The 27,830-nt window shown below is 45.3% G+C and overlaps 1 protein-coding gene across 4 annotated transcripts; it reads right to left on the bottom strand.

The window, feature by feature from the left end:
* Positions 1-1,036: 1,036 nt before the first annotated feature.
* specc1lb (sperm antigen with calponin homology and coiled-coil domains 1-like b) lies at positions 1,037-27,660 on the bottom strand. Of its 4 annotated transcripts, none has more exons than XM_021590792.3 (15): positions 27,262-27,660; positions 21,359-21,557; positions 21,112-21,235; positions 19,253-20,955; positions 18,898-19,105; positions 18,543-18,616; positions 18,132-18,301; positions 17,760-18,045; positions 10,758-10,836; positions 7,606-7,698; positions 7,322-7,439; positions 6,470-6,572; positions 3,135-3,251; positions 2,621-2,680; positions 1,037-1,929 (listed from the first exon to the last, which is right to left on the bottom strand). In XM_021590792.3, the coding sequence occupies exons 2-15, from the start codon at positions 21,518-21,520 to the stop codon at positions 1,840-1,842; spliced, it is 3,387 nt and encodes a 1,128-aa protein (XP_021446467.2). In that variant the 5' UTR covers positions 21,521-21,557; positions 27,262-27,660; the 3' UTR covers positions 1,037-1,839. The 4 variants fall into 4 exon arrangements, with proteins under 4 accessions (XP_021446467.2, XP_021446468.2, XP_090083147.1 ...); XM_021590793.3 differs by having other exon boundaries at positions 7,606-7,695; XM_090227021.1 differs by lacking the exon at positions 27,262-27,660 and adding an exon at positions 21,879-22,037 and having other exon boundaries at positions 7,606-7,695.
* Between the last annotated feature and the right edge of the window lie 170 nt (positions 27,661-27,830).

Raw genomic sequence — 27,830 nt, 5'->3', positions numbered from 1 at the left:
AAGATGAACGGATCAAAGCACAGAGAGATCCTTGATGAAAACCTGCTCCAGAGCGCTCAGGACCTCAGAATGCGGCAACAGACATCTTCCAACAGGACAATGACCCTAAGCACGCAGCAAAGACAACGCAGAAGTGGCTTTGGGACAAGTCTCTGAATGTCATTGGATGGCCCGGCCAGAGCCCGGACTTGAACCCGATCTAACATCTCTGGACAGACCTGAAAATAGCTGGCCAGCGATGCTCCCCATCCAACTTGACAGAGCTTGAGAGGATCTGCAGAGAAGAATGGGAGAAACTCCTCAAATACAGGTGTGCCAAGCTTGTCACGTCATACCCAAGAAGACTCAAGGCTGCAATCGCTGCCAAACGTGCTTCAACAAAGTACTGAGTAAAGGTCTGAATACTTCTGTAAATGTTAGCAAAAATTTCTACAAAACCTGTTTTTGCTTTGTAATTATGGAGTATTGTGTGTAGAAAAAAACAAGTATTTAAATCAATTTTAGAATTAGGCTGTAACCTACCAAAATGTGGAAAAAGTGAAGGGGTCTTAATACTTTCGGAAGGCACTGTATGTCAACAACCAACCATTCCTCCAAAGGACCATTCTATGGAATACACGCCATGAAAATCCCCAAAATCAGTCTATTTTCTTGTCCTGGTTTCATGAGCAATCACCCTTTGAAACCTTCAAAGTGTTTTTCATGGCATTGATGAAGGTTTAAACACATTCCATTTGAGTAAAGAGCCTCCCCTCCCCTCGTTGTGCTTTGAAACCAGTGAGGATTTGTGAAACAGTAAGGGGTGCCTTTACCGTAATGACAAAACTGTTAGCTTATCAGGTCAGCTCCCTGTGTTGTTCAGCCTATTTATGGATTGGTGTGCTACAGGGCAACTGACCTCACTATACACCCAGAGACTGGCCATGATGGCCAACCATCAGTTTCGCAGAGTTTGGACACAACAGACTGCTAGACTGAGAAAAAATAACAAAATGTAAATGGTGTAAAAGACTTCAATGCGATTGACGTCTGTTACTAATGGTCAATGCGTATTGTATTGGGCAATTATGACAAACAAGAGACTAACATGGCACTGATTATTGTGAAGTTCAAGATATCATCTGCCAAACTTGTAGATTATCTCTTTGGAATATATATATAGCAAAGCATCAGGCTAAAACAGTACACAACACCTACCGTGACAGTTAAGCTGGACCCTCTATCAGGTAAGGCACACTTACCATTAAAGTCATTGCTCGGACAAAATGGGCAAACCAATTTTTAAAACGCAGTCCTGTTCTCTGCAGTATTCCAAATCCAAATCCAAAAACCATACCCACATTGTTTTTCAGCTCGCTAAACATGTACTACCCAACTTGAAGTGTAGTGTTGGAGGTGATCATGGTGTTATTATAGGCTACTGCAGACAGCGCAGAGTTCACATAGGGCTGGGGTCAAGAGGTCAAAAGACTTGAGTATACAGGAAGTCGCTGATCCAAGGGAATTTGAACGACAGATGGGGGGGGCCTGGTCAACACATTGTCCAATACCCAGGGCCTCGGTCTATCCATAACATAGTCTTCGAGGGTTTCAGTCTAGCTGAGAAACCACATGAGCGTCCCAAGCCAAGAATTTGTGGAACATTGCAGCGTACACATGGAACATACTGGATGGAGTTAAGTGATAACTCTTAAAATGTACAACTCAGGGTCCCAGAAGTCTTTTCAGGTAGCATTAGCTGATGTTGCTGTAAGGTTGTCCAGTGTTGTGATGACAGCCCTGGCTGGAAATGTGGTCTGGGGTGTGCGGGGCTGCGAGGTGTTCAGGCTTGAAGATGGGTCACGTCTCAAAGTACTTGTAGATGGCCGTAACGTAGGTCATCACACTCTGCCAGTCAGGCCTCTCTGTGTACACCATCTCTCCAATGTCCTGAGAGAGTGAGTCAAAGAGAGATATGGGTTGCAATACAAATGCGTAACACACTGCATAGTTTCTTTCGCTGCAAATTGTACGTGCAGAATATTCTCTGAGTAAGAGATGGTGAGGAATAAGCAAGCACCCCTCGTTTGGCCTAAGAGTAAGAAGTCACAATACTTTCCACCAGAGAAAGGTGGAGAGGTGTTCCTGCCTCTACTTAATATCTAAATGGTCATATAATTGTCAAGAACACAGAGAGCGTCTCTTTTGTTTTAATAGCAAATCTCCTCCCCCTCTGTCAGCTCTCTGGAGTGTGTATTGGGGAAAACAGTGGATCACACACACAGAGGAAACCCAGCCCGTCTCTTGTTACGCTGAAGTCAACTGGCCTCGGTGTGACACCGCTCCTAAATAAACTGGCTATTGACATGAACACATCTTCTTTTAAGGCCTCACAGGCTACAGCCGGCCAAACTATGTGACGTTGGTGTGCATTGCTGCTGTAGGTGCAACTATACATCAGCCCCGTCTTCCTGTTGCCCAGTCAAGCCTTACAAAGGGGAGGAAGTCACATGGAATGTCTCTCTCATCCCCCTCGAATAAAGCATCTGACTCATTTCATTCTAAGCTTTTAGTGGTAGTCAAATATCCTTTTGTTCAAATGGTGGAGCCGTCTTGGGTTCCTTTTAGCTCGGACACCTACCAACGTGGACTTGATCCCGACACTTTCCGCAGCCTGGAAAGCCAGTGTGAAATTCTCCTTCTGAAAGAAAAGGGAGAAAATAAACGTTTTTTGATGAACGAACAACAAAGTGCATACATGACACAAAATTTCCAAACACTTGTAGGGGCGGATTCCTGGACACAGCTTAGGCCTAGCTATGGACACTTTTTTATTTTATTTTACCTTTATTTAACTAGGCAAGTCAGTTAAGAACAAATTCTTCTTTTCAATGACGGCCTAGGAACAGTGGCGGTTAACCGCCTTGTTCAGGGGCAGAATGACAGATTTGTACCTTGTCAGCTCGGGGATTTGAACTTGCAACCTTCCGGTTACTAGTCCAACGCTCTAACCACTAGGCTACCCTGCCACCCCGGCAGGCAAGCTCAATGGAGAATATTAATTGAAAATGCTTTTAAGTCCACGATTAGACTTAATCTGTGTCCAGGGACTCCACCATGACTGCCTTAGTTGACAATGGGAGCCTCGATCTCACCTTGTCCTGGCTGGAGAGCTCCAGGTAGGGGATGTGGGCAGGCAGGTAGGTGTGGAGAACAGCACAGAAGGCCAGCCCGTCGTTCCAGCTGCTGCTGAAGTTGGTGATGTCAATGTTCTGCAGCGAAGGAGCACAACAGTAAGGGATCAACAAAACCCCAGCCATAGGCTATCCTGATGTTTGACCATGTCATCCCAAACCACCAGCAACAACCATAGATTACGCAAACCGTGGTCTTTCAAGGGAAGTGGAAGAAGGAACATGTTTTAGCACACTAGTGGTTACTCACACTGCCTTGCACTCGAGCGAGAATTTGACTTCAACCTTCCGCCACCCCCTTCTGTGTGCCCAATGACCCCTGGTCAAAAGTAATGCACGATATAGGGAATAGGGTGCCATTTGGGACGCAGGCCCTGTCTACAGCAAGGCAGCCCTCACATGTCTTCTAAGGGTCACAGGGAACCTTTGTCAGTTATCAGAGATGTTGCGTGTCAAAGGACATGGGGAGAAGAAAATGGTACAGATACCAGGGCGCCGTTACACAAGGGACACCGCAGTGTGGAGCATGGAAGAGGAAGGGGGTGCCTGCTTACTCCGCCAAGAGGCGTCGCTGCTCTCTGTGGGACCCCAATTCACTGTCTCTCCGGGATCACAGCACCCGTCTGTCGCATTGATGACAACCAGGACTACACTTCCTGCAGACAAAGGCACTCTAGTCACTAACTATGGTGAGTCACACTGGTTGCTTAGCTTTGCCAACTCGTCTTTTCCTTGGAACCTTCCACCCACACAAAAACCGGACAACTATTGAGAAAGGACTGTTAAACCGCTGACATACTTAGAAACAAGGAACATAAAAATGAGGCATGTTTAAGGCATGTATTCTCTATGCATCCCTTTTACTAGAGGAGTATATGAAGCAACGATGCATAGTAGAGTTCACGCGACAGGAGGATCCCAGCAGAGAGCATTAAAGTATAATCTGTGGAAAAACAGGGCTGAGCTACGTTAGGAAAGGCTTGGCTGGTAGCAGTGTGTTTACAGTGAGCATGGCAGTGAGTCAACTGGCACAAAGCACTCCGAGCAGCAACAGAGCACAGGTAATGAACACATTTACTATGGGCCTCATGAAAACAATGCCACATAGGCCTATATACCGTATATATAAAAGAGAACAAGCGAGAACACTTTGTGGAAAGAAAATGTACGATTTCGAAGGGAGCCAGGGGACCAATAGAAAATACAAACTAGAGAGGCTATTTAGCATTGTAGCAAAGGCCTTGTTGTTCCATTTCCCAGACTGAACAGCTAAAAAGTCGTGGCCAACTCCGTAGGGCACCCCCCCCAAAAAAAAGGTTTATACAGTTGTGGGCAACTCCGTAGGGCACCCCCCCAAAAAAGAGGTTTATACAGTCGTGGGCAACTCCGTAGGGCACCCCCCAAAGAGGTTTACACAGTCGTGGCCAAAAGTTGAGAATGACACAAATATTAATTTTCACAAAATCTGCTGCTTCAGTGTCTTGAGATATTTTTGTCAGATGTTACTATGGAATACTGAAGTATAATTAGCATTTCATAAGTGTCAAAGGCTTTTATTGACAATTACATGAAGTTGATGCAAAGAGTCAATATTTGATGTGTTGACCCTTCTTTTTCAAGACCTCTGCAATCCACCCTGGCATGCTGTCAATTAACTTCTGGGCCACATTCTGACTGATGGCAACCCATTCTTGCATAATCAATGCTTGGAGTTTGTCAGAATTTGTGGGTTTTTGTTTGTCCACCCGCCTCTTGAGGATTGACCACAAGTTCTCAATGGGATTAAGGTCTGGGGAGATTCCTGGCCATGGACCCAAAATATCGATGTTTTGTTCCCCGAGCCACTTAGTTATCACGTTTGCCTTATGGCAAGGTGCTCCATCATGCTGGAAAAGGCATTGTTCGTCACCAAACTGTTCCTGGATGGTTGGGAGAAGTTGCTCTCGGTTGATGTGTTGGTACCATTCTTTATTCATGGCTGTGTTCTTGGGCAAAATTGTGAGTGAGCCCACTCCCTTGGCTGAGAAGCAACCCCACACATGAATGGTCTCAGGATGCTTTACTGTTGGCATGACACAGGACTGGTGGTAGCGCTCACCTTGTCTTCTCCAGACAAGCTTTTTTTCCAGATGCCCCAAACAATCAGAAAGGGGATTCATCAGAGAAAATGACTTTACCCCAGTCCCCAGCAGTCCAATCCCTGTACCTTTTGCAGAATATCAGTCTGTCCCTGATGTTTTTCCTGGAGAGAAGTTGCTTCTTTGCTGCCCTTCTTGACACCAGGACATCCTCCAAAAGTATTCGCTCTTGAACCGCTCTTCTTGAAGTTCTTGATGATCCGATAAATGGTTGATTTAGGTGCAATCTTACAGGCAGCAATATCCTTGCCTGTGAAGCCCTTTTTGTGCAAAGCAATGATGACGGCATGCGTTTCCTTGCAGGTAACCATGGTTGATAGAGGAAGAACAATGATTCCAAACACCACCCTCCTTTTGAAGCTTTCAGTTTGTTATTCGAACTCAATCAGCATGACAGAGTGATCTCCAGCCTTGTCCTCGTCGACACTCACACCTGTGTTAACGAGAGCATCACTGACGATGTCAGCTGGTCCTTTTGTGGCAGGGCTGAAATGCAGCAGAATTTTTTTTTGGGGGGGATTCAGTTAATTTGCATGGCAAAGAGGGACTTTGCAATTAATTGCAATTCATCTGATCACTCTTCATAACATTCTGGAGTATACGCAAATTGCCATCATACAAACTGAGGCAGCAGACTTCGTGAAAATTAATATTTGTGTCATTCTCAAAACTTTTGGACACGACTGTCTCTGTTGTAGCACAAAATGCACATTTGTACCAACATGCCCCAGCCCATGCCGTGGAGAGATTCAGAGAAAGGGAGAGGGCAGAGGAAGGGCCGGGACGTCGGTGAAGTCTGGCACACTTCCTGGAGAGGGTAAAGCCTAACTGCTACCATGGTAACTAGACAGGGCAGACCTTAATGCTTCCTGGTGGGTAAACATCTTAAAAGCCTCAAAGGAGTAAGAAGGGGCTCTGATTGGAAACGAACAGGAAGGAAACACAGCGTTTACCGTCTGTATTTGCAGCTATTGGAGAAAGCGCACAAGGCAATGGCCCTATTGATTAAAACAGAGTAACGGTAATGATCTGATATTCTTTCCTGCATCTAAACCTGTTGAGAAATCAAAGCATTGTCCAATGGGATGGAATAAGTACGGTGCGCTAGTTGGGGTGTGCCTGTACCCTCGACCCATTCCCCACCCTGTTAGTTCGTACCTGGTATCCTTCAGTCTTCTTCTGGCACCACTTGAGCAGGGCGTTCCTCTTGGATCCCCCGTACTCCCTGGCCAGTGCAGACAGGGCGTCTTTTCTCCCCTCCCTATGGACACACACCAGAAATTAAAGAGCACACAGACAGAAAGAATGATCCTACACAAAGGGGTGTTTTACAGACACAGAGTAAGCCTGATCTTGGACTAAAATGCATTTTCTATGGAGATTCCACATTGAGCTTGATTTTTTTTGTCCAGCACTGGGCTTTATCCGTGTCCAGGAAACAGTCTCATTGTGTCTCTTTCAGAAGATGATCATCTACAACACGTCAGGGGGGGACATTGAAAAACATTTGTCTTTTTGTCTGTCATCCTATGTAACTATACTCTCCCAGCCCCCTGCATTCACCAACTAGCATGTCAAGATGGTGAACAATAGAATCCTTCCATGAGATTGAATAATTCAGAGAAAGGGGAATACAGAGATGGAGCTCAGGAACGAGAGGGAGATAGTGAAAGTAGAAAATGTGTCCTTTCAGTCGAGCCCCTCAGCCATTCAGAGCAGTGTGTGTTGTCAGCGGTCAATATATGGTTATCAGGTTGCAGTCAATTAGATTTCCAGTCAACGCATCCCGAATTACCTGGCATTTCCAGTTCGACCCCTGCGTCCCTCTGTTAGACTGGACAATCAATCTGTCACTTTTCTCATCTACTTATTTGTTCATCTACAGGGCAGAGGAGCCATGGAGCCATGGGGACATGGGGCACAGACACACACACAAACAGATAGTGACGTGCACGCCACACAGATACTGACGCACACAGACGGAGAGCAAGAGAGCGAGAGAGAGCATACCGTAAGCGTCCCCTTGTGGAGGGGGGGACTGAGGTGGTGGGGGAGGAGGCTGCAGGGGAGGAGGTGTTCTCTAAGGAAGACATGTCTCTCTTCAGCTCCTCACTGCTCCTGCGAGACACTGGGGACACAGGTCACTGTTTTAGTTGTAGCTTACCACAGTGTCATCAGTACCACAATCACATTACTTTTAACTATCAAGCTGCAATCAGGTCACTTGGAGCACACAGGCACAGATTTATGTTACAGCCTCTGACACAGGTACATATGGTGGCGTAAACACACACCTGAGAGGGACTTGGAGGAGGAGTCCATGTTGGGGACCCTCTGAAGGGCAGAGGGGGTGCGGGTCCCAGAGGAGGCCCGGAACAGGTGATCTGCTGTTGGGGATGGAGAACACACATCAGTCCCTATTACTCTAAATGAACCCATAGGGGAACTAAGAGCCCTACCAGTAAAATAAGCTAACTTCAGAGCCCAAGTTAAAACCTTCATTAATACCTGTTAATGCAAGCAGACTTTTTCCCCAAAATACAAAAGCAGTGGGCTGCTTTTGTGCCAAGCTTAGTGGAAAAACAGTGTGAGCTGAGCTAGCAGGGGTGGCTCTAAATTAGCGTGTGAACGGGGGGCTAAATCCAACGTGGCACATTCCCATTTCTCCTGGTCCGCAGCACAAATGGCACCCTATTAAATGCACTACTTTTGACCAGGGCCTATAGGGCTCTAGTCATTAAAGTGGTGCACTATACAGGGAATAGGATTCCATTTTCCCCAAGCCCTGTTGTCTGGGCCTGTGGTCTGATGGGGGGGGGTGCTTCTTCCATTATTACACCTGACACTCAAGATAGAGGTCAATCTCACAGTCCTGGTGGGTCGGAGTTATCCAATCCCCTACCCGTCTGCTACACACTGCCCTACCATTACAACCACCACTGTCCAAGCGATACCTCCTAGACGGCAGTCTTGTCTTGCGGGGTTCTTCGCCTGAGATGTCACGCCGCAGTGAGGAAACCTACTAAACTAGTTGAAGGCCCTGACTAAGTGGAGAAGAGCATCTACTAAATGACAAGTGTCATGTGATTGGTCGAAAGAACAGACTACGATTTCGGGCAATCAAATTAGTCAAAATATTCCAATTCAAGAGTTTTCATGAAATCAACTATATGCATTGAGCTTGTCTGATGCTTTAAGCACACTGTTTGAAGAAATAGAACACAAATGATTCAAGAGAGCCAGAGATCAAGATAACCAGAAGAAACACAATTAAAAACGCACATGCTGGGCTTCGGTGATTCTGCCGTTACTCTCCTGAAGTTGCCGGTAATAGGCTACAGGAGTCGGAAACCTTTCTCATGTGGAATGTCAATTTATCTTACCATTTCTACCGATCTGCGTGCCAGTTATGGTTTTCAAATAAACATTTTCGTGGAAGTTTCATTTCATTTATAATAATGTCTTCATATCGCAAAATCATTGTCATGTGGTTAATCAGAACTCTATCCAAATCTTTATTAAAATGATAAACCTAAAAAGTAACTTCTATTGCCAACTATGTAAAAAATGCCTACATAAAGCCAACAAATAAAAACATTGCAGCCACAGGTAGAAAATATCCTGATAAAAATTAACATCCTACAAATCACATTGGCTATACATTGCCTGTCTGCAATGAACTTGAAACATTGTATCACCTATTAACTTGGGTCAGGCCTGAAGCTGATTCCAGCAATCTTGCAACATTGTATAAAATATTCTGGACCTCAGAGTTTCCTGCACAGACACAGCTGTAGTCTATTTGTGCTGTAGGCTATTCAGGTAAGCCTAAGTTGACACACCTACTCATTTAAGGGTTTTTATTTATTTAGACTATTTTCTACATTGTAGAATAACAGTGAAGGCATCAAAACTATGAAATAACACATATGGAATCATGGAATCATGTAGACAGCTTTGCACACTCTTGGCATTCTCTCAACCAGCTTCATGAGGTAGTCACCTGGAATGCATTTCAATTAACAGGTGTGCCTTGTTAAAAGTTAATTTGTGGAATTTCTTTCCTTCTTAATGCGTTTGAGCCAATCAGTTGTGTTGTGACAAGGTAGGGGTGGTATACAGAAGATAGCCCTATTTGGTAAAAGACCAAGTCCATATTATGGCAAGAATAGCTCAAATAAGCAAAGAGAAATGACAGTCCATCATTACTTTAAGACATGAAGGTCAGTCAATGCGGAACATTTCAAGAACTTTGAAAGTTTCTTCAAGTGCAGTCACAAAAACCATCAAGGGCTATGATGAAACTGGCTCTCATGAGGACCACCACAGGAATGGAAGACCCAGAGTTACCTCTGCTGCAGAGGATAAGTTCATTAGAGTTATCAGCCTCAGATTTCAGCCCAGATAAATGCTTCACAGAGTTCAAGTAACAGACACATCTCAACATAAACTGTTCAGAGGAGACTGCGTGAATCAGGCCTTCATGGTCAAATTACTGCAAAGAAACCACTACTAAAGGACACCAATAAGAAGAAGAGACTTGCTCGGGCCAAGAAACACGAGCAATGAACATTAGACCGGTGGAAATCTGTCCTTTGGTCTGATGAGTTCAAATTAGAGATTTTTGGTTCCAACCACCGTGTCTTTGTGAGACAGAGAGTAGGTGAACGGATGATCTCCGCCTGTGTGGTTCCTACCATGAAGCATGGCGGAGGTGGTGTGATGGTGCGTTGCTAGTCACACTGTCTGTGACTTATTTAGAATTCAAAAAGGCACACTTAACCAGAATTTTGCAGCGATACGCCATCCCATCTGGTTTGCGCTTAGTCCCACTATCTTTTGTTTTTCAACAGGACAATGACCCAAAACACATGTCCAGGCTGTGTAAGGACTATTTGACCAAGGAGAGTGATGGAGTGCTGCATCAGATCAGATCATCAGACCCCACAATCACCCGACCTTAACCCAATTGAGATGGATGGTTTGGGATGAGTTGGACCGCAGAGTGAAGGAAAAGCAGCCAACAAGTGCTCAGCATGTGGGAACTTCTTCAAGACTGTTGGAAAAGCATTCCTCATGAAGCTGGTTGAGAGAATGCCAAGAGTGTGCAAAGCTGTCATTAAGGCAAAGGGTTGCTACTTTGAAGAATATCAAATATATTTTGATTTCTTTAACACTTTTTTGGTTACTACATGATTCCATGTGTGTTATTTCATAGTTTTAATGTCTTCACTAATGTTCTACAATGTAGAAAATAGTAAAAATAAAGAAATACCCTTGAAAGTAGGTGTTCAAACTTTTGACTGGTACTATATATTTGCTACTGCTCGACAAAAAAAGGAATCTTTCTCAACCAAAAGCCTACTGATCAAACAATCGACTAATTGGAGTCATAACGGTTGTCCAACAGAATATAGTTGATATGAATGAAGACTGTTGTACCCACCTGGCATATTGAGGTCTGTGTAGCTTGACCTTTTATCCACCATGGAGGACAGGGGTTTGGGGGTCGACGCAGTGTGCCTCTAACATAGCAACAGAGGAGAATTAGACACACACACACACACAAATATTCTTCATTAATGAGGACAGGATAGCTGTACTACTCATAAAGTACTGATCTTCCTAATAGTTTAGTCGCACCAAAGAAAAGTGATAGAGATTTTAAAAAAAACAGTACAGTTGTGGTTGGAAGCCCAAGGGCTTATATGAAAACCACACCAAAGTGTAAAAACAAATTGAAAAAGGGGGGAAAAAGGCAAACAAAACCTACTAATTATAAATGAATTGATCAGTGAACTTTGGGGTTGGTTAATTAAGGTGAAGTGTACCATCATTATGTAATAATGTTGGTGCCGAGTTTGAGCCACAGAGCAAAAATGCTCGCCTGAGTGGCATCCATGTTGTTTGTGCTGTCATGCCAACTCCTCGTCATGCCAAAACATGGTTGGCTTTGCAATGACAGCGATGGAGTTGGCAAGACAACGGCTAAACAGGTGGGACTAGGCTAGGATAACTCATGGTGTAGTGGAAGAGGATGTGGGTCACAGAGTGCTTCTTCTTCCAGTGACTTGAGCCCATTTCCCTCTATTTCAGGGGTGTTCAACTCATTTTGCCCTGAGGGCCACAGTTGGTCTTCAACAAGGTCCGGACTTCAGGACTGAAAATTGGTTAGATTAATTCACCGTCAGAATTTGCACAAAAAAAGTGTCCTCTAGCCATCGTTTTTGGAATTTTCGATGCCCTCTGACTGTCTAGCTTTAATTTCGGTGATTATTAGCGAGCTGGACAGTCAAGAAACTGTAGGATTTTTTACTCAAAACTAGTCGTGGGCCAGATGTTTGACACCCCTGCACTGCTTTGTCCTCTCTGACTCACTGCACTAGTCGTTCTATTCCAGTAGGCCTGCAATTACTGACTTGGCACAAATAATCAAACCCAGTAGCATTGCAGTTCTTGACACACTCAAACTGGTGTGCCCGTCCCCTACTTCCATACCCCATTCAAAAAGGTGCAAATCTTTTGTCTTGCCCATTCACCCTTCATCTGAATGGCACACATACACAATCCATATCTCAAGGCTTAAACATCCTTCTTTAACCGTCTTCTCCTCTTCATCTAAATCGTCTCCTCCTCTTCATCTACACTGATTGAAGTGGATTTAACTAGTGACATCAAAAAAGGGATCATAGACTGACCAGGTGAAAGCTATGTCATGGAAAGGGCAGGTGTTCCTAGGGCTGTGGGGGTCATGACAGCCGGTGATTGTCATGCAAATAACGTCCGGTAATTGACTGCCAATTAACATAAACATGTTTAGCATCTCCTGGCTTCCACGCATAGCCTACAAGCCACTGCTGTGGACCTTTGGAACATCTACATTTTAAAGAAGTATGATAAATCCATTTATATTGAACAAAAATATAAATGCAGCATGTAAAGTGTTGGTCCCATGTTTCATGAGCTGAAATAAAAGATTATTTGTGCACAAATTTGTTTACATGCCTGTTAGTAAACATTTCTCCTTTGCCAAGAATCTCTCCACCTGACAAGTGTGGCATATCAAGAAGCTCATTATTAAACAGCATGATCCTTACACAGGGGATAATAAAAGGCCACTCTAAACTGTGCAGTTGTGTCACACAACACAATGCCACAGATGTCTGAAGTTTTTAGGGAGCGTGCAACTGCAGAAATGCCAGAGAATTTAATGTTAATTTCTCTCCATAAGACGCCTTCAATGTCGTTATAGAGAATTTGGCAACCGGCCTCACAAACGCAGACCATGCCTCACAAACGCAAACCATGCCAGTCCAGGACTTCCACATCTGGCTTCTTCACCTGTGGTATAGTCTGAGACCAGCCACCTGGACAGCTGATGTCCTTTATTTAACTAGGCAAGTCAGTTAAGAACAAATTCATATTTACAATGACAGCCTACCCCGGCCAAACCCAGACTGGGCCAATTGTGCACCGCCCTATGGGACTCCCAATCACAGCCGGTTATGATGCAGCCTGGATTCAAACCAAGGACTGCAGTGACGCCTCTTGCACTGAGATGCAGTGCCTTAGACCGCTGTGCCACTCAGGAGCCTGATGAAACTGAGGAGTATTTCTGTCTGTAACAAAGCCCTTTTGTGGGGAGAAACTAATTCTGATTGGCTGGACCTGGCTCCCCAGTGAGTGGGCCTGTCATGTGAAATCCATAGATTAGGGCATAATGAATTTGTTTCAATTGACTGATTCCCTTATATGAACTGTAACTCAGTAAGTTAGATAACATTTTTTGCTGAGCTTATATTTTTGTTCAGTATAATATAGTCTACACAATCAAAATAAATCCATTATTTATTTTAGGCAGGTCTAAAGAAACATTATGATGTGAAGAAAATGTAGCCTATTTCAGAAGAACAGAATAGCATATTCTGAGTCGTCCTTATGTCCGGTCCTGATCTGGCTATGCCATATGTCAGTGGGCTACACTAGTTCACTAGGCAGGTAAGATTTGCTTATAAGTCCTATGGCATTATTTTATAGTAATATTACAATTGAACATTGCTGAATAAAATAGAAAGGATATTTTTCCCCAAACGATTTCCGAGGGAGTGCACATGCGGGTATTCTGTGTTGAGCGGTTAACAAAAGAAACATGTCCTCCTATATGATTCATTGAGTTATTCATGCAACTTCAGTTGTGATAAAAACGTTAGGCTATATGTTTTGATCTCTAACACATTCGAAGGTTACATGAGGCTACTCTCAGAACAAGCACTCTGCTCTGTTTCTTGTGCAGGCTGCACACACTTAATCAGTCTCTCATTCAAAATTTGACAAGCACTTGATAATATTCTCACCCATCAGACTTTCCTCAATGTAATCTGTTCTTTACAATTATTTTAGAACCTCCCACAAAAAAAACACTTAACTAGGCGCTGTAGTCTATGGGCTCTCCAACCATGTTCCAGGGGTCCTAGGCCTTTACGTTTGGAGTTATTTGGCCACTTTAGTTGCGATAGAAACCTTAGCAAAACATATATGCTACATGATGCATGAAACTATGATTAAAAAATGCACGCGCGGTCTCTTGCCTGATTGTACACTCTGGGCATTATTCACGTGATAATATTCTCACTTATCACACTATTTTCACTATAATCTTGTCTTTACAAATACTAAATAATACACTACACGGCCAAAGGTATGTGGACACTGTCGTAATCTTCCCTAACAACACCTGCTCATCAAACATCTCATTCCAAAATCATGGGCATTAATATGGAATTGGTCCCCTCTTTGCTGCAATAACAGCTTCCACTCTACTGGGAAGGCTATCCACTAGATGTTGGATCATTGCTGCAGGGAATTGCTTCCATTCAGCCACAAAAGCATTAGTGAGGTCGGGCATGGATGTTGGTCGATTAGGCCTGGCTCGCAGTCGGCATTCCAATTCATCCCAAAGGGCATTTGGTATTTTATTATGATCCCCATTGCCTGTTGTAAAAGCAGCAGCTACTCTTCCTGGGGTTGAGGTCAGGGCTCTTTGCAGGCCAGTCAAGCTCTTCCAGACCGATCAATAAATCATTTCTGTATGAACCTCGCTTTATGCACTGGGCCATTGTTATGCTGAAACAGGAAAGGTCCTTCCCAAAACTGTTGCCACAAAGTTGGAAGCACAGAATCGTCTAGAATGTCAGTGTATGCTGCAGCGTTAAGATTTCCCTTCACTGGAACTAAGGAGCCAAGCCCAAACCATGAAAAAACAGCCCCAGACCATTATTCCTCCTGCACCAAACTTTACAGTCGGCACTATGCATTAGGGCAGGTCGTGTTCTCCTTGCATCCTCCAAATCTAGATTCATCCATCGGACTGCCAGATGGTGAAGTGTGATTCATCACTCCAGAGAACGCGTTTCCACTGCTCCAGAGTTCAATGGTGGCGAGCTTTACACCACTCCAGCCGACGCTTTGCATTGCGCATTGTGATCTTAGGCTTGTGTGCGGCTGCTCGGCCATTTCATGAAACTCACGACGAACAGTTCTTACACTAACATCGCATCCAGAGGCAGTTTGGATCTTGGTGGTGAGTGTTGCAACCGAAGACAGACAATATTTATGCGCTACGCGCTTCAGCACTCCCGTTCTGTGAGCTTGTGTGGCCTACCACTTTGCGGCTGAGCTGTTATTGCTCCTAGACATTTCCACTTCACAATATCAGCACTTACAGTTGACTGGGGCAGCTCTAGTAGGGCAGAAATTGGACCAACTGACTTGTTGGAAAGGTGGCATCCTATGACAGGGCCACGTTGAAAGTCACTGAGCCCTTTAATACGGGCCATTCTACTGCAAATGTTTGTCTATTGAGATTGCATGGCTGTATGCTCGATTTTATACCCTTTTTAATCCATAAATCTATGTTCACATACTTTTGGCCATGTAGTGTATGTGTAAAATAATGTTTTATTTCAAAATGGGCATTATGGGCTTTTCCCGTAGTTCATTTTCATGCCAGCCAGATAGGTTACCCGTTTATAAAGCAAAGTGCTTAATATTAGGACAGTTGAGAAACAAATATAGTAGGCCTAGCCTAAGAAAGCTGATGGAATCCTCCTCTTTTTAATAGAGGCCATTACAACTGTTCTCACGCAAATGCATAGCCTATAGAAATGTTGCATAACATGAGCTTATAGGAACAGCTGGCTCTCACTGGGCAACAGGTGATCCTATTGTACTCAAACTCTGAATTTCAGGCCTCTCATGAACTGTTTGATTATATTTACGATTGCATTTGTGTCAGAGTGATTTAGAGGAACAATAAAGCACTGAGTACCGGTCATTAGAGACGGCCGTTAGCAAGTTTGGTAGGCTACAAATGACAGAGGCAACAGAGGGCAGTTTCGGAGAAGCCTAGGTACTGTGACTCAACGGTCATGTGGAATTTGACTGCGGTCATGACTCGTGACTGCCGGTGTGGCGGTAATACGGTCACCGTAACAGCCTTAGGTGTTCCTAATGTTTTGTACGATCATTGTAGAATAAATAAATATCATCATGTTGTAAAGTGCTTAATTTATTCTACACCAACCTAGATATATTGTTTCCATCTGAGCACTCAGACCTGATCTTCATTAAAATGCGAGTGAGGTCCCTCAGAGTGAGGGACGGGCATCTCCCTGGCGCCTGCTATATTGAGCGCTCTCAAAATAAACTCCACAGGGTAAATGAATGTTTCATGACCATCGTCTGTCTGCTCTGGGAGAGCTTTGTCTGTCTGCTCTGCTATACAGAGCTTTGTTTCACGGAAGAGCTTTTCCTATAGCTTGAACCAAAAATAACGCAGGCAGCGACCTTCCAATTCACTGAAAAGATTGGCTGCGCGCCAAACAGACAGAACCCACCGATCCAAATGAACAATGTTACAGAGTGATTGAGTGAATGGGCTCCCTGTGTATGTTGATTTACACTTTGGTGGTGGCAATATGAAGACCAACCAAAGGTATTTTGGTTTAACTTCTTTGGGACTGTGGGGCAGTATTGAGTAGCTTGGATGAATAAGGTGCCCAGAGTAAACTGCCTGCTACTCAGGCCCAGTTGCTAATATATGCATATTATTAGTAGATTTGGATAGAAAACACTCTGAAGTTTCTAAAACTTTGAATGATGGCTGTGAGTATAACAGAACTCATATGGCAGGTAAAAACCTGAGAAAAATTCCAACCAGGAAGTGGGAAATCTGAGGTTTGTAGTTTTTCAACTCATTGCCTATCGAATATACAGTGTCTATGGGGCCATATTGCACTTCCTAAGGCTTCCACTAGATGTCAACAGTCTTTAGAACCTTGTTTGATGCTTCTACTGTGAAGGAGAGGGGAATGAGAGCTGAATGAGTCAGAGGTCTGCCAGAGTGGCATGAGCTGATCACACCTGATTACGTGAGAGTGACCTGCATTCCATCGCTTTTCTACAGACAAAGGAATTCTCCAGTTGAAACATTATTGAAGATTTATGATAAAAACATAAAGGTAAGTGAATATTTATAATACTATTTCTGACTTCTGTTGACTCCACAACATGGCAAATATCTGTATGGCTTGTTTTGTTGTCTGAACTTGGCGCCCTGCAATTTCACTGGCTGTTGGTGAGGTGAGACGCTACCGTCCCGAATATCCCAGAGAGGTTTAAGGCTTCTTTTTAGAAGCCAGTTTATAATTGTGAACATGTAGCCTACAAGAAATAAAAAATATATCAATTGCACTTAAACTTAGCCTGTAAAAGAATTATGCCTAATTCAAGACACATGTCTCTATTTCTGTGGAGACATATCTCTCTGATATCTAGAGCTTCAGATGCTCTATTCCCCAAAAGGTCAGACTTAAACTGGACTTGACACTCAGGGCCTTAGAATGAGCAAGGCTAACATAGCTGGCACTGGCAACCAACACAGGAGCTTAACTCAAACAACATGCTGCAGTGCTAGCTCTGAAAGCCTGCCTTAATTCACTGGTCTTGTGATAGTTCAAATGCCTTTGGGCCTGTTCTAACCAAAGGTTGGCCAAGACATTAAACTGAACCCATTAGAAGTTAAAATGTTAATGTTCAAGAATCACCCTTCCTCATTCTCCATCCAACCCGACTTGACACACAAACATCCTGTTTTGTGACATAATGGTCATGTGCCACCTATTCAGAGCATATATCTCAAGTTAACTTGAAGAGGACATCTTGACTGTTAGGGTAGAAACCATCAGGTCCTGCATGGGTCTGGAATTCTCAGTAGTTCTACAAAGACAAGGACAAAGGAACGATAGAGGGGCTGACATCTAACAAACCAATCAGGATGGGGTTAGAGACCTACAGCTTCCTCCTTCTCAGGGGTGACCTGTGCTGCCTGGTGACATGGTTCAGAATGCTGTTTATGGGCTACTGGTCTACCATCGGGTGTTTTTCTTACCTGTATGGGAGAGATAGCAGCAGCAGGTGGGGTTTTCAGAGGACTGGGGCTGAGGGGTGTACGGGCAACCATTGTGGTAACTGCTGGCACGGCTGCTGTGGGGGAGGTTGGGACAGGGCCTGCAGTGGAGGCATTGTCAAAGTTTTTGATGAGGGTCTTAACGGTTGGAGAGGGCTCAGAGGAGGTAGAGGAGAGTCGGCTGAGACCCATGCCCTGCCTCAGGGCAGCTAGGTCCCTCTCAACTGCATTCATGTAGTTATACACCCTGCCCCTCTCTTCATCCTGCCTAGAGACATAACAGATGGTCAATATCTTTGACACAGGGAGATTGGAAGACACACACACGCAACAACAACAACAAAGACCACATACTTCTTGAGCTCCTCCAGCTCTTTGCTCATGTTCTCGTTCTTCTCCTGTGTGTCCAGTAGGCGGCGCCGCAGGTCCCCGATCTCCTCCTGAGCCTCGGACTTGATGTCGTTGGCGATGACCACCGCCGTCTGCAGGTCGGCCTGGAACTGACGCCACTCCATAGACTCCTCCTGCAACGGGAGGTGTGAACACATATGGACACACATCACATGGGTCCCTATGGGCCCTAGTCAAAAGTAGTGCACTATATAGGGAGTAGGGATGCAGCCATGGGCTAACACTAAGGGCCTTCACACCCATGTTTATTACATCTGTGTTAAATATCTTCATGTTATGTTCCATACAAGAGCAACATTTAACTCCGATATGGATGAGGCACAGGACAGTATTCCTCCCACTTCCCCAAATTACCCGGAGCTTTCGATGCAGAATCTTGATCTCACGCTCCATGTCATGTTTTTGGTCCTGTAGTTTTTTGACGGAGTCTGAAAGAAAAATGATTAATGATTAAATTAATGGAGATGGGATAAACTAGCTTACTTGGATGTGTTATAATGGTCCCACATCCCCACCTTGTGGTCACACATCAGGTTTCCCCCTAGTCCATTTACCTGAGAGCTACCACATCCCAAATAGCACCCTATTCCCTAAATAGTTCACAAATTTGACCAGAACCCTGTTGGCCTTGGTTAAAGGTAGTGCATTACAAATGGAATAGGGTAGGGTGCCATTTGGGGATGTAACCTAGCGTCCATCCAACACTCACTCTCCAGGTCTGTGATCATGAGGTTATCATGGAGTTTGAGGGCTCGGTGTTGCTCCACCTCGTCCTCCAGCTCAAAAATGGTCTCCTTCATGTCAGAGACCTCTGTGTCCCTTTCCTCCAGCTCAGAACACTGCTGGGCCAGGGCCCGCTTCTGCTCAGCCAACTGCTTCTGCACCTCGCCACGGAATGCACGGAAGTCCTCCTCCAGCTGACGGGACAATGGGAGATGTATGTGTGAGCACACGTGTCATAAACATACAAAGATATGAATTGGGAGAAATACTAACACTTAAAAAATATCCCGGACTGATGGATAATCTGAATGGAAAGCGTTTTAACTATGAGAATATGTGACCTTGCGGATGCCGTCCTGTAGCCTGGCGGCCTCGTCGTGGGTGTGGTCCAGGTCCTCCTGCAGCTGAACAGACTCAGCCTCTGCCCTCTCTTTGTCCCTCCTCTCGCTCTCCAGCAGGTGGCGGATGTCCGTCTTGTCCCCGGCATTGTGGATGGAGTAGAGCTCAGCCACCCGCTGCCTCTCCTGCTCCAGTTGGACTCTGCACCGAGCCAGCTCCGCCTGCTCCCCCCCAGCCGCCTCCCTCATGGCCTCCAGCTCTGCGGCCGCCGTCGCTCTTTCCCTGCGCTCCATATCAGCCTGCCGCTCTGCCATGTGCACCCGTTCCTTCAGCGCTGAGATGAGGCCCTGGGCCTCGGCGTTGTCCTGCTCTGCCATTTTCAGCGCCCCGCTCAGGTGCTGCTGCACCCCCAGCAGCTGCTCCCTCTCGAAGTGGGCGCCCTGCGTCAGGTCCACATAGCGGCGCTCCAGCTCCAGGTAGCGCCCGCTCTTAGTGTCCTGCTCATCGGCCGGGGCATACGCCACGCGATGCTCATCCAGCAGGCCCCGGAAGTAGTCCATCTGCCGGCAGTAAAGCTCCAGCCGGTCACCCTGCTGGCACAGGGAATCCACCAGGATGGTCCGCTCCTCACCCAGTCGCTCGTTCTCTGTGCTTAGTTCCTGGGTAATCTGCTGCAGATCAGCCAACTCCTGTAGTGTGGCCTGGAGCTCCTCAGAGGTGCAGTGCTGGTTCTCCTCCATCTGGTGAATGCGCTCCGTTAGACAGGCCACCGACACCTCGCTGGTGTTGCCACTACTGCCTCTACGGGAGCGCTCGCCGTGACTCGGTGGCCCGCCCTCTGACTCGGAGGAGGAGCCGCAGGCAGAGGCAGAACCAGAGGGGGCATCCAGGGCATCATCGCTGGAGGTGATTGGCTGGTAGGCTTCGCTGCATTCGCTGTCGGCCGCCTCAGGGGAGATCACTCGCCGGGGGTCAAGAAGGTCTTCAGTAGAGCCGCAGGCAGAGCTGTGAGGGGAGACCTCATGTAAAAAAGAGGCCTGTGGGCACCCTCCATCTCCATAACTGCCATCACGGGCTGGGGGAAGATCCGAGCTAAGGCAGGGGCCTTGCAGGGTCTTTAGGGGGCTGTCCAGCCTCTGCTCCAGGGAGAAACCCAGGGCGTTGAGCCGGTCCTTCAGCATGCGGTTCTCACTCTTCAGCATGTTCAGCTCTCCACGGATCCCCTGGTTCTGGTCCTGTAGCAAGAGCAGGGTGGATTCCACGTCTGCAGAGATGAGAGGAGTAGGGGCTTCCATCTCCTGGTCCTGTGGAGGCTTAGCCTCAGCAGTCTCCTCTCCCTCGCCTTCCTCTCTGGCTCTGCTCCCCCCATCCTCTTCCTCCTCCTCGGGCAGGCCTAGCTGGACACGGATGCCCCGGAGCTCTGTGCGCAGGTGGAGGATCTCCACGTCTTTGCTCTTGGCCAGGCCCAGCAGGTCCTTCACCCTGCTCTCCAGGACCGTCTTGTCGCTGAGCTGCCCGTTCGACCTGGACTTGCTCATACGGGACTCAGATTCAGTCACAGTCCGGCAGCGGACTCTCTTGGGCGGTGACAAGGCATCGGAGGGTCCGGAGAGCTTCCTGCTGGTGGTGCAAGTTCTGGAGCGTTCCCGTAGTCCCTCCCGCGATGAACCAAGCTCCTTCACCACAGAGGTGGTCCCACGCTTGCCTGAGGAATACAATACAGTACATTATTGAAGGTCAAGAAGTTGGCATTTTTATTTGGGTCAGAGCTAATCACAAACAGAGAATAGTCTGTAAGTAGCTCTATGTGTTGATGATGTGCCGGAGTTGGTCTTCGTCTTGCCCTGTGGGTTGCTGGTACCTGTAGTGGAGGAGTTTGAAGAGTGGACAGAGCCAGTCTTCTTCGCCTTGGGAATAGTGCTGCTCCCAGCAGAGGCTCCACTGCCTACTGTTGTTACTGATGGAAGGTCATCATTGCTCTTCGCCTGGCCAAAGAGAAACATGACAGTTATCATACCAGCTATTGGACCTATAAAGATAAAAAGGGGCTTCCATGGTTGTTGTTGCAGTATGAAGCCAGTGCTCGCTTTTGCCTTCTGCATTCGTACCTTAGACAGTGGCGCAGTGGCAGAGGTCTTGGCTGTAATCTTGCCGGCTGTGCCCATGGTGGTGGTGGCGCCCTCAGGCTTGACTTTCTCAACGGTCTGGGCCTTGGTGGCTGCGGCTGTGGCTTTGGAGACGCCTGCCACTGGCCTGGTTGCTTTCCTCATACTGGACTCTCGGTTTCTCGGACATTTACAGCGTAGTCTGTGTGGAACAAAAACATACAAGCACGCAGGATGAGTTAATAACAGGACGATGCGGTAACACATGCATGTATCAGAGGGTTTCTTGTTTCTTAGCCAGAGGGAAAAAAGTAATATTTTTGCACCATAATTAACCCCAGTCAACAACCTCTTACAGCTACTATAAATACTAAAGAACAAGACTGACAAATGCTTAGCCTAAAAACTACAAGTGTTATAGGATGCAGCCCCTCTAAATACTAGTTTGTAAATCATTAGTTTTAAATCTATTGCAAGAACACTCAATTAGCCTAGATTGCATTTTGAAAATCCTGTTAGTTACCTGATGCCTGCGGTAGTAGTTTTCTTGGGAGAAGACATGGCCTGTGATCTAGAGGCTAGGTATTAGCTAAGGAGTTGCTGTCTAATCTGGAGGAGAGACTAAATGACTACAATTCTCCCGTGCTGCCGTCTATTTATGTTCAAACGCCAGCCAGCACTACCTCCTTCTCAGACACAAACACAGACCACATGGTGATAACGGTCATTGGATGCAGGTTTGAAAGCACACAAAGCAAAGCGTGTGATTGGACGTCTCAAGCGTGTAGCTAGCTGCCTCTCTCATCACATCATCATGAGACGGTTGAACTGCGGCTGCAGTAACTGTGGTCTGGGCAGGCCAGCTGGGCCTTGCCTTAAAAAGGCATGAGGAGCCTTTGTGTGCCGGCCTATAACGGTGCCCAGGCAATGAAAAAAATCCCTCACTTTAGTCATAACATTTCACTTTCAGTACAGTAGCTGGCCTTTGGAAGTATTCTACTACATGTCGGCCTGTCTGAGATGGCGACCCTCTTCTTCTTGAAGACGGATTATTCAAATTGAACAGGCTACTCGCCATCATCTAGAATGAATCACATATTGCCTGCCTGATGAAGTCTAAGTCCCCCCACTCACAGATCAGTCGATTTAAATAACAAGATAAATCTTGACCATTATGACCACTACTAAACATTTCCTTTTCCCAGCCCCCTTGTCTTTGAACTTGTCTCTGTTTTGTCTGCAGTACAAACAGGTCGTCTGGAGACGCACCCTGGACAGACAACACAAAGACGTCTGGAGACGCACCCTGGACAGACAACACAAAGACGTCTGGAGACGCACCCTGGACAGACAACAAAGACGTCTGGAGACGCACCCGGGACAGACAACAAAGACGTCTGGAGACGCACCCTGGACAGACAACAAAGACGTCTGGAGACGCACCCTGGACAGACAAAACAAAGACGTCCGGAGACGCACCCTGGACAGATAAAACAAAGACGTCCGGAGACACACCCTGGACAGACAAAACAAAGACGTCCGGAGACGCACCCTGGACAGACAAAACAAAGACGTCCGGAGACACACCCTGGACAGACAAAACAAAGACGTCCGGAGACGCACCCTGGACAGACAAAACAAAGACGCCCAGAGACGCACCCTGGACAGACAAAACAAAGACGTCCGGAGACACACCCTGGACAGACAAAACAAAGACGCCCGGAGACGCACCCTGGACAGACAAAACAAAGACGTCTGGAGACGCACCCTGGACAGACAAAACAAAGACGTCTGGAGACGCACCCTGGACAGACAAAACAGAGACGTCTGGAGACGCACCCTGGACAGACAACACAAAGACGTCCGGAGACACACCCTGGACAGACAAAACAAAGACGTCCGGAGACGCACCCTGGACAGACAAAACAAAGACGCCCAGAGACGCACCCTGGACAGACAAAACAAAGACGTCTGGAGACACACCTTAGACAGCAGCCCACCAACATGGATCACTGGCTGGGATGGGGCCTCCAGTAACAGGGAAAATCCTTGTAGCGCATCATGTTCAAACAAGAGGCTAGTAGACATCAACACCACCCTGAGTCAGACAGTTTCTAGAAAGGCTTACTTGAAACAACCCAACAAGGCCAGTCAGACACAGAATGAGTGGCAGTGGTGAAGAAATGACCTAATCTAGATCCTTCTGTAGAGTAAAGCATTATGCTAAATTATTTACAACCACTACCAGAAGAATTTAGCTATTTAAAAATAAAAAAATAAATACATAGGCCTAGCCTAAAATACAGTAAATAAACATAGGCTGGCCATGGTGAGCTTCATGATATTAGTACCAGGGGGTCAGGGTAGACATTCTTCCCTGAAGATGGACCGGACAATAACAGACTACGAAATCCATAACATAACCTAGCTGGAATTCAAGAGGAGAGGGGGATGGGACGACATGGTAATAGCCACTACCAGCTAGAGGTTTCCACCAACTCTTAACTCAGCGGTGTGAGAGAATAGGATATACTCCCTCATTTCACATTTAGTCTCTCTCTCTCACACACACACACACACACACACACACACCTCAGGAATTTCAAATGGTAGGGCAGTCAGTCAGCAGATGTATTTCTGTTGTTTCAAGTCCACATGTTAAATAGCTTTGCCCATTTAAAAAAAAAAAAAGGAGTAACAAAAATTTGACTGATCTGAAATAGCCTATAATTTAAAGCTTTCTTAATGCACTCTTAGCTTACAACTTGAATCAGTTGCCTATGATTAAAATCTAATTGAATGGTAATGCAATTAGTGGACAGAGTCTAATGATCGAGCCACTGAATGGGTAAAAGTCAGCTGAGCTTAGTCTTGAGTCTTTGGATCCCCACTGAGCATGGCTTACTCAACTCAAATTGTATGTCACATGCGCTGAACAACAGGTGTAGGTAGACCTTAGCGTGAAATGCTTACTTACAAGCAATGCAGTTCCAAGAAATAAGAAAATATTGACAAAATAAACTAAAGTAAAAAAGAAAAAAGTAACAATAAAATGACATAACAATAACAAGGCTATAAACAGGGGGTGCTGGTACCGAGTCAATGTTTGGGGGTACAGGTTAGTCAGGTCATTTGTACATGTAGGTAAGGTAAAAGTGACTACTGTAATTTCCTATCGACCTAATTAAAGCCAATACTAAATCAGACCAGATAGTTACTGGAGGAAGTGAGCAGGGACTATGCATAGTATGGTTTGTACTAGGCCTATATAGATTGGTGCTGCTGAGGCTTGAGAACGGACAGACTTTCGACACAATCACCAGGAAACAATGCTGATTACTAGAGAGTAGAGATAGACAAAGGTGTAGAGGACAAAGGGTTGTACGGGGGGGGGGGGGATTGTTGATCTGCGGAGCAAGAAGGAAATTGGAGATCAGCTGAATGAAACAATCATGTTGGTTGATGACTACCAGTTAGACTAAGTGAGCATTGTTTGAGTACGACTCGGTCTCTCACACAGGGCGGTAACACTGCTGAATCCCATAAACAAACCTCAAATGAATATGCAGCAGGTTTTCAAAACACTGCTGTCTTCTAAGAGGCCATCTGCACCATTATTTACAGCACCAGATGGCTCCTGTCAGGTACCCTATCATATCAAGAACACCCGAGTTGAGCATCACAGAAGAGGAATGCATAAGGAATGCTGTCACAAAACCCAGAACATGATTCACTGTCCATGCTTATATAGAGAATAGGCCCACATGTGCTGCTCCACATTGTATTTAAGCTGCACTCTTTCAATGTGAAAACAGAGCGAGAATAAAAATCATACACCAGATAGGCTAGTCTCTCTATCGCTTCAAATTCCTCATCTTGCTCCTAAAAACCATGCCCTATAAAAGTGCTGCCTGGCCAGCCTGGACTCATAGACTAGACGTAACATTGTAAATGTAAATATGGGGCAGTCAAATGTGACTCGTTTCAGGAAACTAGGCATATGCCGCACGTCATTACTTCACAGGAGTGGCATTTGCGTGTAAACATGTATTTTTTTTATTTGATCAAATAGCGTTTTCCCCCCCAGAAATACCTTCTGGAACATGTGAACTTGCATGTGCTTTAATAACAAACTTGTACTCCATCCGTAAATACAAATTAAAGTTAAATTATGAGCCTAGTTGGTTTAGCCATGGAAAAAGACAGGAACTTTCCTGCTAGCCATGATTGGCTGAGATAATGGATGGGCTGGACCTGCCGGGAAATGAGTTTGGATTGGTCTGCCATGTAGAATGCTTCTGTCTATAGCGAGAGCTGCTCAGTATGTTAATAGTCCTATCTACCGCGCTGTTTTTGAAAGATATAACGTTAGCCATCGAGAACTACAAAAAAAGTTTTGCTACCTTTCTTAACAACATTTATGCACTGAATTTAGCAGGTACTATCGACAGATCAGTTGGAAAAAGTGATGGGCTACTTTCTGCACACACCATGGTCAGTGTGAACTGGAGTGACTTGACAACGCTGGCCAAACAAGATGTAGCTACAAACAAAACAGAGTTAAATGCTTCCAGTCTGCCATCCATGTATTCGGGTAAGAGTCTAGCTACATTTTCAGAAAATATACATTTCTAATTTTGTCAAAAAGTTATTTCTTTGCAAGTTAAAGCATACTGTTCGCTAGTTAGCGAATGTTAGCTTGTTGGCTCGCTAGCAAACATTACGTGTATGATCTGTGCAGGGATATTATTTGAGTCAGAAATTAATTTGTATTGCTTTACAGCCTAATGTTAGCTAGCTGACAAGGAACCTAGTTGGTTAGCTCTTTAGCTACCTGCAGATTCATACTACAGCTATGACAATGTTTGTATTGATAGTAGGAGGAGTTTGGATGATGCCAGGTCATTGTTTAGCTAGCTAGCTACATGTCTAAACAAAAGACTCCACTTTGTCAGATGTTTACATAACCCATGAAATCTTTGGTTGTTTACTAAACTACTCACTCTGTTTAGCACATGGCCTCACATGTGTATCCTTAAAGAGATCGTCCCACCTAAGGTTTAAGAGGGTGTGAACAATGCTGAATGGGTGTAGACAAAGAAGAGTTCTCTAGTAGGTGTGCTGGGCCATTTCATCAAAAGTGGGGTTACAAGTTCATCAACTTTCAAAGCAAAATTACTTTAACCATTGTTCCTGTGTACGATGTAGCATCTTCTAGTTCGGAGTCTCTACTTTTATCCAATGTAAAAAACGAAATTACACATTTTGCAACGTAAGACCGAATCGAGGCGGTCGGTCACAAATTAGTATGATATGTTACGTTTAGTATGGTTACATTAGACATATGGTTAGGTTACTTAATGCAATAACGAAGGTTGGTTGGCGTATAATGGATCACAACACACAAGTCTCTGGCAGTGCACTCATGGACAAGATATATTGGGTAAAACTGAGATTAAGTTGTTATAAAAATGCCACTGAATAAAGAAAACAAAACCACCTGTCATTATAACGTTATGCCATTCGGAACTACTGGAGCTGACAGAGCCAACGACGCTATAGCTATAAACACTGCGGAATTTGTCAAGTGTCCCAACTGGAAATTATGACAACTAACGTTAGCTCCTCAAGTGACGTTAGCTAGCTGACTTAGCTAGCGTTAGCTAGCTCACGAAATCAAAGAGAGCAAAGACAAAGGTAATTTATTTTCTATTAGGTTAGCTGACGTTAGTTAATACACGTTAGTTAGCTAGATACGTGTGGTGTATTGTTTCGATACTGTTACATTGTAACGTTAGCTAGCTAATTATCAGAGACACTGCTGGCTCGATGAAGTTAACTAGCTAGCTAATAACCTAGCTACCACAAGCAACATTAGAATATAAAACACGTCCAACCCGTTTTACCTGGAATTTGTTCGTTCACACCAGCGATAATCGGTTTCCAAATATTGTTAATTTCATGCACTCCATCCCCGGCGTCCCACCTCTGTCTCTAGTCTTTGACAGGACGCCGACAGCACCGAGGTCATCATTACTCCGATTGTGTTGTCACACCAACGCGTTTACGCCCAACTGAAAACGAGTTTCTATTGGACAAATGAAGGTAGGTCCCGCCTCGCTTCATCCCATTAGCTCTGTTCGCTTCCGTATGGTTCTTAAACCGGAAACGGTTTGTTTTTTTGGATCCCATTACCTTTTGCAGAAGCAGCAGCTAACGTTACTCTTCCTGGAGTCCGTAACGAATAAACCCTGGTCCATAGAGCACCATAGTAAACCGATTACGGCTTCGAATTGTGAGATGTCGCCTGACAGATCCCTCCCAGTCCTTTTTGGTAGGACAAAGTAGGGTACCAGCCAGAGCCATATATCATCTAAATACAGGCTTTCTCTCTGCTGATGTTGAGAAACATTTCTCATTTTATAAAATAATGACGTGAATCTATGATGTGGTGACACTGGTGATATGTCTGCAA

This window comes from Oncorhynchus mykiss, chromosome 29 (genome assembly GCF_057628025.1).
Source record: "Oncorhynchus mykiss isolate SJ-2025 chromosome 29, ASM5762802v1, whole genome shotgun sequence".
NCBI lineage: Eukaryota > Metazoa > Chordata > Actinopteri > Salmoniformes > Salmonidae > Oncorhynchus > Oncorhynchus mykiss.
Note: the sequence above shows the minus strand (reverse complement) of the source record. Positions and strands in the feature narration are given on the sequence as shown.

Excerpts from the sequence above, each read along its gene's own strand:
- specc1lb (XM_090227020.1), bottom strand. The coding sequence starts at position 21,916 with ATGTCTTCTCCCAAGAAAACTACTACCGCAGGCATCAG. Across the intron at positions 3,252-6,469 it reads AGAAGACTGAAGGATACCAG|AACATTGACATCACCAACTT; the intron begins GTACGAACTAAC and ends CCTTCGCTGCAG. Across the intron at positions 2,681-3,134 it reads AGCTCTCCAGCCAGGACAAG|AAGGAGAATTTCACACTGGC; the intron begins GTGAGATCGAGG and ends CTTTTCTTTCAG.